This window comes from Caloenas nicobarica, chromosome 7, assembly GCF_036013445.1.
Source record: "Caloenas nicobarica isolate bCalNic1 chromosome 7, bCalNic1.hap1, whole genome shotgun sequence".
NCBI classification, from domain to species: Eukaryota; Metazoa; Chordata; class Aves; order Columbiformes; family Columbidae; genus Caloenas; species Caloenas nicobarica.
Window position 1 is genome coordinate 17444285 of NC_088251.1, and position 15219 is coordinate 17459503.

Genomic DNA, 15219 nt, shown 5'->3' on the forward strand with positions numbered 1-15219 from the left:
CTTTGACAAGGATGCTGATGTTTGATCGTTGATCCAAGGAGATGCCCTTTGGGTTTGCACAGAAAGTTTCCCAGCTTCCAGATTTACTGAGGACAGAAAACAACTTGAAGTGCTCTCTGATATCAAAGGTCCTTAGCCCCTTAGAAAAAAGGATTATCGATATCTTCAGAATAGGGCTTCTGTCTTTCCTGCCAACATCACCTAATCTGATGTTATGGCACACTGTGTGAAGTTCTGCTGCAACAGAAAGGGTTCTGGTAAATTTGCATCTCAATTTCAAGTTGGGGTTTTTTTGTTGTTTTTAAGACAAGTCTCTTTTTTACTTTTAGATTGTGATAGATTAGCAGTGTTTCTAAATATGTCACAATATTCATTATGAACTTAAAATACTAAGTAGGTAGGTAATCCTGTCTTGGTAATATATAATCTCTGTTATAATTTGATTCAAAGATTTTCGGAAGCCCAGGTAATGGAATTCTAAATAGCACTGGCCTAATAAAAGGCTCATGAAGTAAAAACAAACCTCAACAATGCTAAGCTGCTTTATTTTGCTTGCATACCAATTACATTGCATTCAGTAGGTAGATGAGTCAATGTAGCACCGATTTCAAATGGACAGATAGTTTCTACTGAGTGGTCATCTTAATGAGATGGGTCGGATGTCACTTGAATTCCTCTCAATATAATCGTTAGGCACAAAGAGTATTGTATTTTTGAGGACAGTGATAGGATAAAAATCCAAATCCACAGTCCTTATATTTACCAATTCCAAAGAGAATAAGCAAATATTAAATAAATCTTATGTGTGGTGTGTTTTGTTTTGTTTTGTTTTGTTTTTCTCAGACGAAGCTAATGCAGGCAGTGTTCAGAAGTATCCAATATTTGCAGAAACCTTCTTGTGACTTAACTTTCCAATGCAGTTAGTTTCTTGAATAACCTAGAGAAACATTTTAGGGGACAATGAATTTCAACAGAGTAATGTAATATGTCTTGTCTAGAAATATTAACATACTCTGAAAGCAGTAGTTTAAAAACATGAATATTGCTTAAAATGCATAATATGGTTTGACAAAATGTAGGCATATGGGCAAAATTTTTATTTACAGTACATTCTGTAGGCTACTTAAAGATATAATTTTTGCATATTTGATGCCTGCAAAACTTTGCTGGTGTCAGCTGGAGGTCTTTGTGTGAAATAAATGAAAAATGTGTGCCTTAGTTTAAGAAAATTCTACTTTTAGTTTAAGAAGTGCCTTTTTCATACTGTGACAATGTTCTCATTCTAACTACTTTTGTCTTGTTTTAGGGTGATGGAGAAATATTTGAGAATTACTACAGAAAACAAAGAAGGAAACAAGCAAGATTAGTTCTACAGCCACAGTCAAGCATGGTAACCAATACATTTGTTTTTGCATTTACTTGGGTTCTACTCAATACTTAGTGGTATTTTCATTCCTAAACTTGTTTTCTTTTTCACTGAAAGCATGAAACAGTAGAAGGCTATAGAAGATACTTCAGTCAAATTGTAGGGTAAGTTTTCTAGATGAAGATTTATTTCACTTTTACTGTATTGATTCTTAATTCACCCTCTGTTCTCCCATTGTCCAAAAACTTTCTTCTGCGTGATTCAGTTTCTGCACAAATTGTGTGGGTGGTTGTTGCTGGATGTTGTTGTTGTTGGGTGGTTGTTGCTCTGAGTGGGGAAGAGCATCCAGATCGTATCAGGACCCTCCAGCAGCCTGGGCTCCAGCTGGCGTGGAACAAACTTTTCACATTTTGACTTCATGCTGGGCAAGGCAGGACACCAAACCTACCAAAGTGTTACTGCTTGAGTGGGGAAGGGTTTGACTATGTGTTTGTTTGAAATGGTACAATTTGCTCTATTAGAAAACAACTTAATAATTTAAGCATTATTCTGTTTTAGTTTCTTTGTAGTAGAAGACCACATTTTACATGTAACCCAGGGACTGGTAACTAGAACATACACAGATGAACTCTGGAACATGGCCCTTTCCAAGATCATTGCTGTTCTTAGAACACATTCAGTAAGTGAGAAGTCTTATCAGTGTTGCAGTTTAAATTATCTTACTTCAGACCTCTGCATATTTAAAGCTGGGATAGTAACAAAGTGAAAAATTACACCTCTCTCATGTTTTCTTTTCCTGGTGATTAAAAATTGCTCAGATTTGGGAGGGAGCCTGCCAAGCTTTTGTTTTACCCAACAATATCAGGCTCTGATCCACAGCCATGGGCTATTTGCATAATCCTCCACTGATTTACAACTCACTGGGTCTTCCAAACCTTCTCTTAGTCCAGCAGTTTAGAATATGCAGAGTTAATCTGCTGTTATTATTGCAATCCTTCCTCATTAGTCTCAACTGACCTCTTCATTAGATCAGATTGAATAGTTCAGCACTGAAAACACCACCAGGAAATAGTTCCTAATTATCATTCCAAATGCTGTGTTTCCAAAATAAACTCCACCAGGAAAACCCTTGGAGCTATCTCTTCAATGCTATAGTAGTAATATGTTTATGTTGAAGTAAAGGTATTAGAAAAATCTTCATAGGTGTTAGATTGTAATTCTGTATCAGCTGAGTATTTCAGTACATTTGAAGTGTGTCTTTTAAAGTTCCATTTCTATCTGAGCTCCCATGATGCTGAATAACTGCTATTTCTTATTCCTGTGTGGAAACCAATGGAATACATTGTTCACTCAGACTTACCAATAGTATATTGCTTCAGAGTTTACTATTGGTATAACTTTTACTATCAGAAAAAATACGAGAGTTTTATCTTTCTCTGTTTAATGTTTGCTAGAAGCAGTTCCTTTATGCAATATTATTTTTATTTTTATTACAATCAATCTCTAATTCAAGGAATATTTTACATTTCACATATACTGAAGAAAATAAGGGAAAAGTTCAGATTGCAACTATAGTTTTATCATAGGACCTTTACTGATCCGTGGTACATGAGATATTCTCATACTTTTTAATTAATTTCAGAGAATTGGGATAAATTGAGATATATTCAGTGTTTCTTAAGCTAAATAATTTGCAAGTTAATTGGTTGTGTATGGATTTATACACCTATGTAGGAATATGGTGATCTAAGGAGTGAAAGTACTGTAGTCTCTAAAGAACTCTTCCGTGTCTTGTCATGTTGATCACTATTTTTTCTCAAAATGCATAACTCCCATCAAAACTGGTTCTATCACAATCTCTTTCTAACATCATCTTAGTACAGACTATTGTTTAGATAAGTGTATGTTGTCTTCTGAGGTACTGTAAACCAAACCCTTACTTTATTAAAGTACGCTAAGAGCAAAAAATTGAAAAAAAAAAGTTGAAACAGGCATTTATAGTCTCTAACCAATACTATATTCTCATACTGCTTTAAATTATTTCAATATAAATATCTTTTTACTTTATGCGGTATTGCAAATACTGAAGCTGAGGTGAAAGTGTTAGTTGTATGACTCCACACTTCTGAAAATCAGATTTTGATCATTTAGTAAATAACTCAATGTCTTGACTTTTTGCCATAAAATTTGTAATTTGAACTTATTTAGAAAGTATTTTATAGTGTTTTCCCCACACAGCTGGGAAACTGTCAGAGGTGGCACAGTTCACACTAGTTAGTGTTCCAAACAATGTCCTGTGGAAACCTCTCTGATGTAGATTTAGCAAAGCATTTTGATGTGTGCCTACGTTCCACTGAAATTAATGTAATTTGCTGATTTTGAATCTCAGTACAACACACTGATATTATTTGACTCTCATATTTTAGTTTACTTTTAATTTACTTTTTCTGAGCTTTTATTGATAGCCAGTCCATCACGTAAAGGGATAAGGCTGGAGAGTTTAACCCTCTGTTCTAATATTCTTTGAAAACGTATGTCCCATATTTTAAATCCTTTTAACAAAACCAGAATTTCTCAATTTCAGTCATATTGCAGTGATCCTGACCTTGTTCTGGAACTGAAGAATCTTATTGTAGTATTTGCTGATACTTTGCAGGTATGTGTTATAGCAGGTACATATTATATTAGTAGTTTAACTGAAATTACTAGAGTCAATTTTTTCCTCTAGGTAAGTGCAATGCTTTGGATTTCCCTGATGTCATATATATGAATCAAGAACAAAACTACAGAATAATATTTTTTTAAATATATGTATTTCTCACCTTGGTTCCTCTTTGTCAGTATTACTGATTTAATTATGCATTCTGGGATATCCAGCTAGCATCCACTTATTTGTATCTATGCAAAATTGATGTTAGCTTTGTAACTTGTACGTCTTTTTGTCTTTTGTAAATGCTTTGCTTCTGATCTTAAGAAGAATAGCATTCCAGTTATCATTAGCTCTCTAGCTGAAAGACGAAATGAACTTCATAGGCAAGTATTCTTGCAATGTTTAACAGACTGATAAAAAAGATTAGTTGTATGCATAAATAGCAAGTTAAAATGCTACAGAGAAATAGGACAAATTTCTGCCTGAAAACCAAAAGCATAGTATTAAGTATTTGGTAAAAAATTGATATATAATCTTCTAATTGCAGTGGTGTGTTTAGAGTACAATAATATATTTTTTTAATAGGCGTGACAAGATTGAGTAAGTCATGTCTCAGAGTCCTGAAGTGTTGTGGTAGGAATTGAGTGTGTTCTTGAATTACCCGCTCTTTTCATTTTTATACCTTAGGGTTATGGTTTTCCTGTGAATCGACTATTTGATCTTTTATTTGAGATTAGAGACCAGTACAATGAAACACTTCTTAAAAAGTGGTCTGGATTGTTCAGGTTAGTATTTCAAAATAATTATATTTGTATTGTATCTGGGTTTTTTTCTTACTTAAAGGGGTTTTTTTTATATTGTTGTATGTTGTAATTTTGGAATAATTGATTAACACAATCTGTATCTGAGTTTCAGATTGGATAGGACTAAGGCATTCATCACATGTAACTAATATTCAGGGGAAGAGCCATTGAGGATGACTTCTGTAGTTAATGGAGAGAAGGAAGGTCTCCAAAGAGACATTATTCAAGAAACACGCAGGAGAGAGATGTCTGGTTTTTTTTCATTAGGAACCTAATTGCTCTAGGCTATTGCAGTAGGGCATTATGTTCCTAATTTAGGTTATCTTAATGTTTACAGTTAGCTGATATGTGTATCTCCCTGACAGACTACTGACATTGCCAGTGCATCTTCATGTTTTTAATGTTTTAAGGTTGGTTTCTACCTATTCCTTGGAATCATTTGATTGAGTAGATTGTAACCCCAGGAACAGGGCAGCTTGGGACTGTACTCCAAAGCCTGTTTGCAGTTGGAGCGTGATAGCTAAATGTGCAGGTGTTGTTTACCATAAAAAAAAAAAACCTGGAAAACCTTAAAAATAAGTTGACCGGTTAAGTCTAGTGTCTAAGGTTCTAATGCTCTCTGGACTCTTACTATGGTCAATGGAGTAGAAGAGAAGTCCAGAAGGTACTTAAATAAAGCTGTAGCCACGTGCCTGGTTGAAGTTCTCTGAGTCATCTCCATTGACTACATGTAGCTGTGGTACCTCAGTGAAACACTGAATATCTGCTTCAGTACAGGCAAAGTGTAGGCTGCCATAATTCATGTAGTAATTAACAGGTATCTCATTATGGTTTACCCTGGAGTAGACTAGTTCAGCTAAAGTTCCTTTGCTGTATTATGCTTTGAGTCATACATACTAAAATGCTATCAGCTATTTGTTCTCTATGATTAGACAGGGTATAAATATTTGGCAGATACTTTCAAATTAGTCTAAAAATAGTTTGGATATCTGAAATTGTAATGGTTGTAGCTCATAACTTTTTGAAGCTGCACACACAAGTGTGGTAGTAAAATTCATATTCATGTACATGTTTTAACACTGGAAAATACTGTAAATAAATCACATGTACTAATTTTTTTTAACTTTACTGACTAATTCACCAGAGATATTTTTGAAGCAGACAACTACAGCCCTATTCCTGTAGGAAATGAAGAGGAATACAAAATAGTTATAAGCAAATTTCCTTTTCAAGATCCTGAATTTGATAAGGTAAGGAAAAGTTTTATGTAATTAAAGTTTGCCAAAACCCAGTTAAGGACAGTTGGTACAGTCATGATTTTTATAATTAAAAAGTAATTAAAATTTGAAAAGCTAGCTAGATTAAGAGGCTAAATCACCTTCTTTGTGTGTAATTATCCAGTCATAAATAAATACGAAAATTAAAGCTTTAGTCATCTGCACTGATGTTTGAGTGAATAATGAAACCCATTATTTTGTAAACAAATTAATAATACACTTTAATTGATACAGTCTTTATGTAATTATAATACAGGCTGTCTAATTTTGTTGCAACTCATTTGGTTTAGTAACTCGCAGTATATTATATGCTGTAGTAGTGCAAAAATACGTGTAAAACAGGGATCTGTTAGAAACAGCAACTTTTGTGTTTCATTTTTTAAATTAATTATTTGTGTTTGAGCACATGTGGCAAAATAAACATGAAGGGACTGTAAATAATTCTGCCATACTAACATTCCAATAGGATAATCTTTAATATCCTTAGCCATCCTTTCACTACAAACACCTTTCACAGAAAGGTGATTAATATGTTCTGCTGTTCAAATATTGTTTTGGTAATACCAATGAAGAAATAACAGGCCTGTGATGGAATCTGTAGAGGTGAACTGAATCTAAGAACCACATGACAGTAGGAGTACCTGTTGTGGAGGGAAGCAGGTTTATACATGATCTGTCACTACAGATATCTGCAAAAGTAAAAAGATACTCTAATTCTATGATTCGGCAGGGATTTAGCAGGCAAATGTAACAGCTGCCGTTCATACAGTATTGCAGTGACAATGAAAACCAAAGGTGGGTTTTATGCTGATTTTTGAATAAGACTCCAGAGTGCTTGCTGGGTGCTTTCCTACATCCGATTCATTTACTTAGCATTATAATACTAAAATAGGATAAAGAGAATGGAAATCTGTTACAGTGTTGGAAGTATACCACATCCTGGATGCAATTTAGCATGACATATTTTGCTAATAAATTGCAGAGATTTTTAACTTGCACTAAATAATTTTATCTGCTAGCCTCACTCTGTCTGATTGAATTGGCATGTGTGTGTGGACACTACTTGTGTAAGCATGTGTAGTTACACATCTGTATGATTAATGCAAAGCTTTGGCTCTAATTTCACCAGAGGGAAAATGTGTTCTCTGTACCCAACAATTTTCATTTTGTTCTATGACACAGAGAGGGATTTCTATTTCATAGTGAGCAACACTTTTTGTAGCTATTTTATGGGCAGAATCTCACCGATGCTTAGTTTTTGGACTGGCGAGCTTGAGAGTAAAGCTGGGAATCAGGTTGGATGCTGTTCCCAACTCTCTCATTGACCAGCTGCGTGGTGCTGGTAGGTCATTTCACATCTCTCTGCCCCTGTTAATTAATCTGTAAAATGGAGCTAACTTTTTTTACATATCTCTGATTAGAGCTTTGAAACCTGTATGTAAAGCAGAAGGACATCATTAGAAATAAGGCAGTCTGAGGGTTTTTTTCTTATGTCCTGGCAATTTTTGAAACAGTTTAATTAAACTTCAACCAAATTTAGCAAAGAGGTGGGCCTCCCAAAGGTAATTGAGGTCCTAAAAGTTTTGTCAACTAGGCAGTGGGGTAGAGGAGAAAGACTCATTAAATGTATCTGCTGAAAGAAAGACTGCAGTGTTACCTTATGTGTTATTAGATAGCAGGGAATCCACATGGAAGGGAAACTTTATAAATTCTCCCAGATCACTTCTATTGGTTGCTGTTTATAATCTCATCCAGTTCCCTTCTCTGTTCTTGCCTCGGCTGTAAGGCACTAGGAGATCCTATTGGGTGGATTAATTTAAATTTAAATTTAAAAAAAAAAAAAAAAGAGATGTGTAAGTTCAGGTTAGTCACCGAAGGAGCCCGTAATAGAGAGGAAGAGACACCCCAGAGGCCTAACTTGATTTGATGCATCTCTGATCAAGGGGAATTACACCTTTGAAAGTGTCTAATTTAGTATAAAAAGAGATGAATGTGAGTGTTTCATTTTTAACTGTAGGTTAGCATGAACCACTCTCACATTTTACAGGTAAGTTTATCATAGGAGTTGCAGCACATTATGCAGAATTATGACCAGAACCTACTAGATTTTTAACATAGTAAATCCAATCTGACTGGACAAAATAGTCTTGTCTGCGCTCTGGTGTTTAGAGTGAATGTGCCAAACCATCATGGTTTGATTATATAATCTAATTTTACTCCCTTTCTGTATTCAGAAGTGAAACAGTTGACTTACATCTCTGTCATTTTGTGTTTGTTTTTTTTTCTTGCCACCTACTCGAATAAGCAGACAAACAGTGTTGTGTCTTCCTGTATTGACCAGACACTGTAGAGGATAAAGAATTGCATCTCTTAGAGTGTTGAATATATGAAGGTTGAGACTCAAGCCCTGTGGACAAACTACTGTAATGATCCAAAATAGTTGTATGTAATAGCACTTGTTTTATCTGTAAAAATTAATTGCTTAAATCAGATGAACATATATTTGAAGTGAATTTTATTGTTAAAGAAGTATTTGCTGCCTCTGTTCAATGACACGAAAGCCTGGCACTTACACCACATAATTGGCACACTACCTGATCTTAAATAAAGAGGTATGATTAGGAGAATGTCAAGTTAATCTGTTTTGTCTTGGTCTTTTAATACACAAATGTTAAGCTGCTGTTGATTAATGCTTTTTTTAAAGGAAATTGAATTCTTTAGGGATGATACCAGTTGTTAATTATTTTGCTCGTGCGTTAGATTAAACAGAAAATCAATAGCTTGGCAGATTTCAAAAATTATGTATTCAATGTGGAAATATCTATTTGGTATGTGTAGATTTAATTGAGTGTATTTCTTTTTGTCCTCCCAAACACAATATCAGTTTAAAAACTGAAGTAAGAAGAATTATTGTATTCTTACAGACTACTAATATTTCCCACATGTTAATCCAGATTGTTGGAATTAATTCCAACTGCTTTGGTTTTGTGAGCCCTTGAGAGACGTAAATACATGATAGTGAATATACATGCCTAAACATACTCAGGATGCTTTGAAAATCCTTGATGTACTGAATATGTCATACCCCCCCCTTTTTTTTTTTTACTGCTTTCTTTGGCAAAAAAAATGTTTGCATTTTTGAACTTCTCATCCCACTTAGATCTATCTTGTTCATCCCGAGTAGAAGTAGCTTGAGACCTGTTACTGTGTTTGTAAATTGCATTCTGCAGAGGGATCTTAAATTACATAAAGTCTCCAAACTTTATTGGAACTTAAATAAGTGATAAAGTTCTATTTTGCTTATCAGCTATTGAAACAGATGTAGAAGTCAGCCCAATGCATACCAATGTATGTGATGAAAACCAGAAAAGCTTAAGACAGATTGAAGTATTGATAGCATTAAGTGGCTTTCTAATTGTTGCATTTAATACCAAGCTGTCCTTAGAATGTTTCAAGTGTATGATAGTATTATTTATTTTCATAGCAATCCTTTCCGAAGAAGCTTCCAATGTCTCAATCAGTGCCTCAGATTTATATCCAGGTTAAGGAATTTATTTATGCAAGCCTTAAGTTTTCAGAATCACTTCACCGCAGGTAAGCTTAAAGCATCAGGAATGTGACTATAAGGTAGCCTATAACTTCCAGGTGACCTAAGAATATATATTAAATTGAAAATATATTTTCTTGTGTACTTGCTAGCTGTGCTTGTTTCATAATTTACATACATAATTATATTTATTGTATGATTCCCAATGAAATAGCATATATTTCATATGTGTGTATATGTATTCTATACAATATGTGTGTTGTATAGGAGGTAGCTTGGTGAAGGTGAAGGTAGCTTGGCATGTTAAGCAGTCTAAAACACTGCTGGGGTTTTTTAACTGGTATTGACTGGTTTGAATATAGATTTTTATCTATTTAACAAAGCATGAAAGATTTGGAAAATGTATTTTGGTACTGACCATTTCAGAAATAATCATGTAGCATCCCTGATTAGTTCAAGCGGTCTTTCCCTTCTCAGTGCTCGTAGTTTCCTTAGCAATGATTTGTCCTGCAAATGTGCTGCCTGCATGCTCATTCCCTCTTCCATCCCACCTTTCTCTGATGGAAAACATCACAATTCTTCCATTTCATTTCCTCTTGTGGTCTACAAAAGCTTAGTTGTAATTACAGAAAATAAGAATCATAGATCTGAAATTTGGAAGGTATTCCTGGCTGGTCACCCACTTCTGCACTGTTAAAGATGTAAATGACTCGCTTTCACACATTCTTAATTGATACTGTTTATAATTTACACGTACTAATGAGCACATGTTGACCTCCTCAGTAACTCATTAAAACGCACAAATTACTCTTTCCAAACTGCTGTGTCAATAAGCATGTCTGAATCTAAAAATAACAGGTTTTGCTTCAGTGTTGAAAGTCAGTTAATGGATAATTTGCTAAATGAAAGAGGTGTTCTGTGTGTTAGAACATGGAACACTTTTAGCAACCAGAAATTAAATGCACGTTCTTAAATGCAGTTCTTAACATGGTAAGTTCCCTTTGCAGGGAAGAAATAAAAATCTTAAATATTACTGTCAGAAGTATTGTCATGTACAGCATAGTTATAAAAATATTTTTTTTTCAGCTCAACGGAAATAGATGATATGCTCAGAAAATCTACAAATTTGCTGCTTACAAGAACGCTAAGTAGTTGTTTACAGAACCTAATTAAAAAACCTCATATAGGTTTAACAGAGGTAAGTTTTAAAACATATACTCAAAACTGTGTTTTTTAAGACAATTAGTGCTAAAACTATTCTTGTAAATGTAGATTTATGTAAGAAAAACAAGTGGTGTTTGCTTTAAGATTGAAAAATTAAAATGGTGCAAGATGAAGCATAAAAAAGCATCAATATCTGTTACATAAATAATACAATACAGTGTTGGGTCTAGTTGGAAGTTTGTTTACACAGTGATGCCTTTTGAGAGAGAGATGACAATGTGAGAGTTCTGTCTTCTGTATGATAAACAGAGATTTGCAAGAAATAAGCCGAAGACTCTTATTTCTTTGGTTGCATACAGAGCGTGGTTCGTGTGTTCTGCCTCTGTCTAGCAATTAGTAGCACATTGTTGAGGTTTTTTTCTTCGTACTAAAAAAAAAAAAAAAAAAAAAGAAAAAAGAAAAAGAAAAAAAAAGAAGGTGGGGAGGGGAGAGAAAAATCTCTCACACATGAACTCTGTAAAGTTTCAGAGTAAACCTACCAGATCAAGAAATCTAAAATTTCAAGTTCACACTGACACATGAAACTTTTTCTATAGTAATTGAAATAAAAATATTTTAGTAGATTTGTGCATGTTGTTTCTTCATCAGGACTCTTAGTTTAGTTTGTTTATTGGAAAGAATGAGACACGGTGAGATAGTGAGTCGGTCTGGATGTTCACTGCAGGTACAGGCAGTGTTGGCGGGCAGCAGGTACCGACTGAAACATGCTGAGAAGGACTTAGGCTGTTGCTGAGAGAGTAGTGTTATGTCATATTGGACATTGTTTTTAAACTGCCAGAACCTCTTGTATAGATGAAACCAAGAAGAAGAAGATGAGGAAAGAACTCTATAAATCATATATCGCCATGTTAGTAAGACAAGCCATACAATTTTTCTGAGGTGTAGTTTTCTATATTCTTTAAATTGGTACAGGATTATATTCAAGGATATGAAAATACACTCACTGGTATTTTTTAGAGCTATTTCATTGTCAAGTCATTAAGTTTTATGACCAAAAAAAAGGTTAAAAAGAGAACACTTATTTTACCAAGCATTACATTAGTGTTCACTAAAGGAATGTTCAGTGAGAATTAAGATACAGTATACTGATACTTCAGATACTACACATTATGTACATTGTCTTATTTGTGAACTGAATTGAAACACAGGTCCTGCTTATAAAAACATGTCATGTACAAGCAGATTGTTGCCATTGTTGGGGGAAGAAGGAGTTGCCAACCTCATTTTTAAACTTCTTTAGCTTCAGAATGCACCATTCTGCAGACTGAATTTGATATTTTTTCTAATAGCAATAATTTTTTAAAATTCATTTTTATGGTACAAATCAGTGATTTGCTTTTGACAATATATTTTCCTTCATTTTCCCTTTTTTAATTCCAAAATATCAATTGGATTTATTTCACTGAGTAGGTGTGTGTAGTCTTAGTTTTTTAAAAGGCATCATTTGTATGTAAACTGTAGTATTACTCCTTGGTGGCATTTGAAAGCAAACTTGAAAACTAACAGTTAATAGGTGGTAACCTAAAATACTGTGATTGATTTCTAGTAGCATTGTTGCTGAAAAAAGTAACCATTTACAAAATCAAATGACAATGGGTGATACAAAAAGGATTTTTACAAGAATTTTTGTCTCCTATAGCTTGTTCAAATCATCATAAACACAACACACCTGGAGCAAGCCTGTAAATACCTTGAAGATTTTATATCCAACATTACAAATATTTCACAAGTGACTGTTCACACTGCAAGACTTTATGGACTTTCTACATTTAAGGTACCGTGTGTGTCATCCATTATATGATTAATTCTGAAAAGTTGTATTAAAATCCGTATAATTGAAGCATTTTAAAACAAAAAGGGGTAAGGACTCTAAAACAATACTGAACTGTTAAGAATTCATTTGTAACACTCAGAAGATGAGCACTGGGGTTTATGTTTTTGATATGACCTGAAATGTCAGTAAGCGAGAAGCATTAATATTCTCTTTCAGATGCATCTTTTATTAAGTTACAAAATGACAAGCTAAGCTTAACTGCAACAGAAGGTTTCAATAGTTGAAGCTCCAATTTGTGTAACATATCTCCTTTCTGAATGGAATTGAGCAAAACAGCCAGTTTAATCTAAAATGTTTGTATTATTTATTTGCTTTTATTGTACAATAGAAATATTTTGTCATATATTTTCAAATTCTGTAACTTAGTACCATAAAAACAGTATTAACAATGTGCTACAAAGCATAAATTATTCAATCATCTTCTTAGAATTCATATCCTATTTACATGTCCTTTAAATTTATTTACACAATAATACTCGTTAAAATGATCACTGGGAACTTGACTGTTTTCATAAATGCCGTACGTTTATGGCAACTGCTTGTCTGCACAAACTGTATTTTCTCTGGCATTTTTCAGAAATGGCAGAAGTATTTAAGCTTAAACTCAAAAAATTAAAGTAGATAATTGGTGATGCATACTCCATGTAAACAATTATAATTTCAACAGTTGTAAGCCAAGTATAATGCTAAAATAAAACGTGTTGTAGTTTTCTTTCTGTATATGGCTCCTCATCTCATTAATGGATGAAGTTCTCCTAGTTGTTCTTGCATTTGTCTATATAAAAATTTTGAAGGATTTTGGAAAGAGAAAACTAAAGCAAAAGTACTAAGTGACTTGTATAGTCATGTCTGATGGCTTTGGCAGAGTAAACCCCATACCCTCAGCTGTGAAGTCCCTCTCCACTATATTACTCAAAAGGCCTTAGTCCTTTTTCAGTTGTAAGGCAGACACATGTTTTTTATGAGAAATCTGCACATAAAAATTAAATTGCTGAAGACAACTTAAACACACAATCTCAGGTAGCTCAAGATGACTGAGATTTATCCCTAAGATAAATTAGTCAAAATTCTGATCCTTGCCCAGGCTGTTTTATGTCATAATGACTGTAGTAAGCTCTAAAACAAGATCCCAACAGCTGGACTAGCTAAGCTGAGTGCAAAGATGGTTTGGTCTCGGGCCAGAAACCCTCCTGTGCTATGCACTGGGGACAGGTGTAGAGATGCTTAGAGACCCTTCATGCCCTGGTGGTGTTTGAGTGCCAGGTACTTCTTTCACGCACCAAATGGTTGTGTGCACTGAAGAACCAAGATTCGGTATTCATATACATAAAATATGGCAGATATTATTTTGTTGACTGAGTCTGGCTGTGTAGCTTTTTTGATTTAGAATAGAAGCAAATGTGTGTGCTTCTGGGATTTGGAGTTTTCTTTTGTGAAGAAAACATTCTCACAGAAGAATAATCTTGTATCTGTTACCTTGTGCTGTTAATTCAGCCAGTGCATTGCCGCTGTAGTCATAAGGGGCTTCTATACAGAAAATTTTGAAAGAGAAACAAAACAACAAGTCATCAGGGATTCCAAAGTAGCTGCAACTTGAACTTTAGGTATTTGGGGATTTTTCAGTGTGCACTGAAACAAAGGAGGGTGATTTCTTGTATTTATGGGATAAAGAGGACTAATCCTATTGAGAGTAGTTCTGTTTCCAGTACTTAATTTTTTTCTCTTGATATGTAGCCTATCCTATTATAATCTCCCCTTTGGCATAGATGTTAAAAGGTGGGTGAGGTGGAATAAGACATCATCATTGCAAGACGATTTATATCTCCATCTGATTGCCAACAGTTTTCCCATTAACCGTCATCTGTTTTGCTGAGGATTTAATGGATAGGGCAAGACAGAAATGTTCTGGCCTCACAACTGTGGTTAGATTACCTTTGCCCTACTGGTAGTTTTACTGATTTTGCCCTGCCCTTGAGATCTAGGCTGCCTAGTGTGCTTGTTATGTATCAGTAGTGCATGTGTGTCTTTGAATTTGCATATCTGTAGATATTTTCATGTATGGTCAATCCATAATCATTTTAGCATTCAAACAAAACACTTAAAGCAGCCGTAGTCTTTGATTTCCTTAAGAGGCAAGATGTTCTTTATCCTCAAATTTAATTTAATAAATACAGTTGAAAGTTTGCATTATGTTTTGTGCTGATTGCTTATGCTGTAAGTTATATTTAACTATCCTATAAACTCTCTAAGTTCTATTGGAGGGAATCACCAACTATTACATCTGTGTTTAGTGAGCTTAGTATCTATGCACTTTGGAAAAATACAGCATGAACACTGGCAACCATGTAAGAATTTTTTAAGTTTCTCTCCTGTCTCTTTCCATGGAGAACTTGTTAGCACAACATTCTCCACTTATAGCAGAGAAATCTTTTCTTGTTAATCCCTCTTTTTTTTTTCCTCTCTGTTTTAATGAAAAACTGCTTGCCGTTCCCCAACTGGGCCCTCACAGAGTTTGGTA

General features: G+C 34.4%; 1 protein-coding gene across 8 annotated transcripts in view; it reads left to right on the forward strand.

The window, feature by feature from the left end:
• Positions 1 to 15219, forward strand: part of EXOC6 (exocyst complex component 6) — a 94892-nt gene that overhangs the window by 34322 nt on the left and 45351 nt on the right. For all 8 annotated transcript variants that reach the window (XM_065638602.1, XM_065638607.1, XM_065638601.1 and 5 more), the window contains exons 9-17: positions 1307 to 1390; positions 1484 to 1530; positions 1925 to 2045; positions 3951 to 4022; positions 4704 to 4801; positions 5964 to 6069; positions 9581 to 9690; positions 10730 to 10841; positions 12507 to 12641. In XM_065638602.1, coding sequence (XP_065494674.1) covers positions 1307 to 1390; positions 1484 to 1530; positions 1925 to 2045; positions 3951 to 4022; positions 4704 to 4801; positions 5964 to 6069; positions 9581 to 9690; positions 10730 to 10841; positions 12507 to 12641 — 885 coding nt within the window. The remainder of the gene's footprint in view (positions 1 to 1306; positions 1391 to 1483; positions 1531 to 1924; positions 2046 to 3950; positions 4023 to 4703; positions 4802 to 5963; positions 6070 to 9580; positions 9691 to 10729; positions 10842 to 12506; positions 12642 to 15219) is intronic.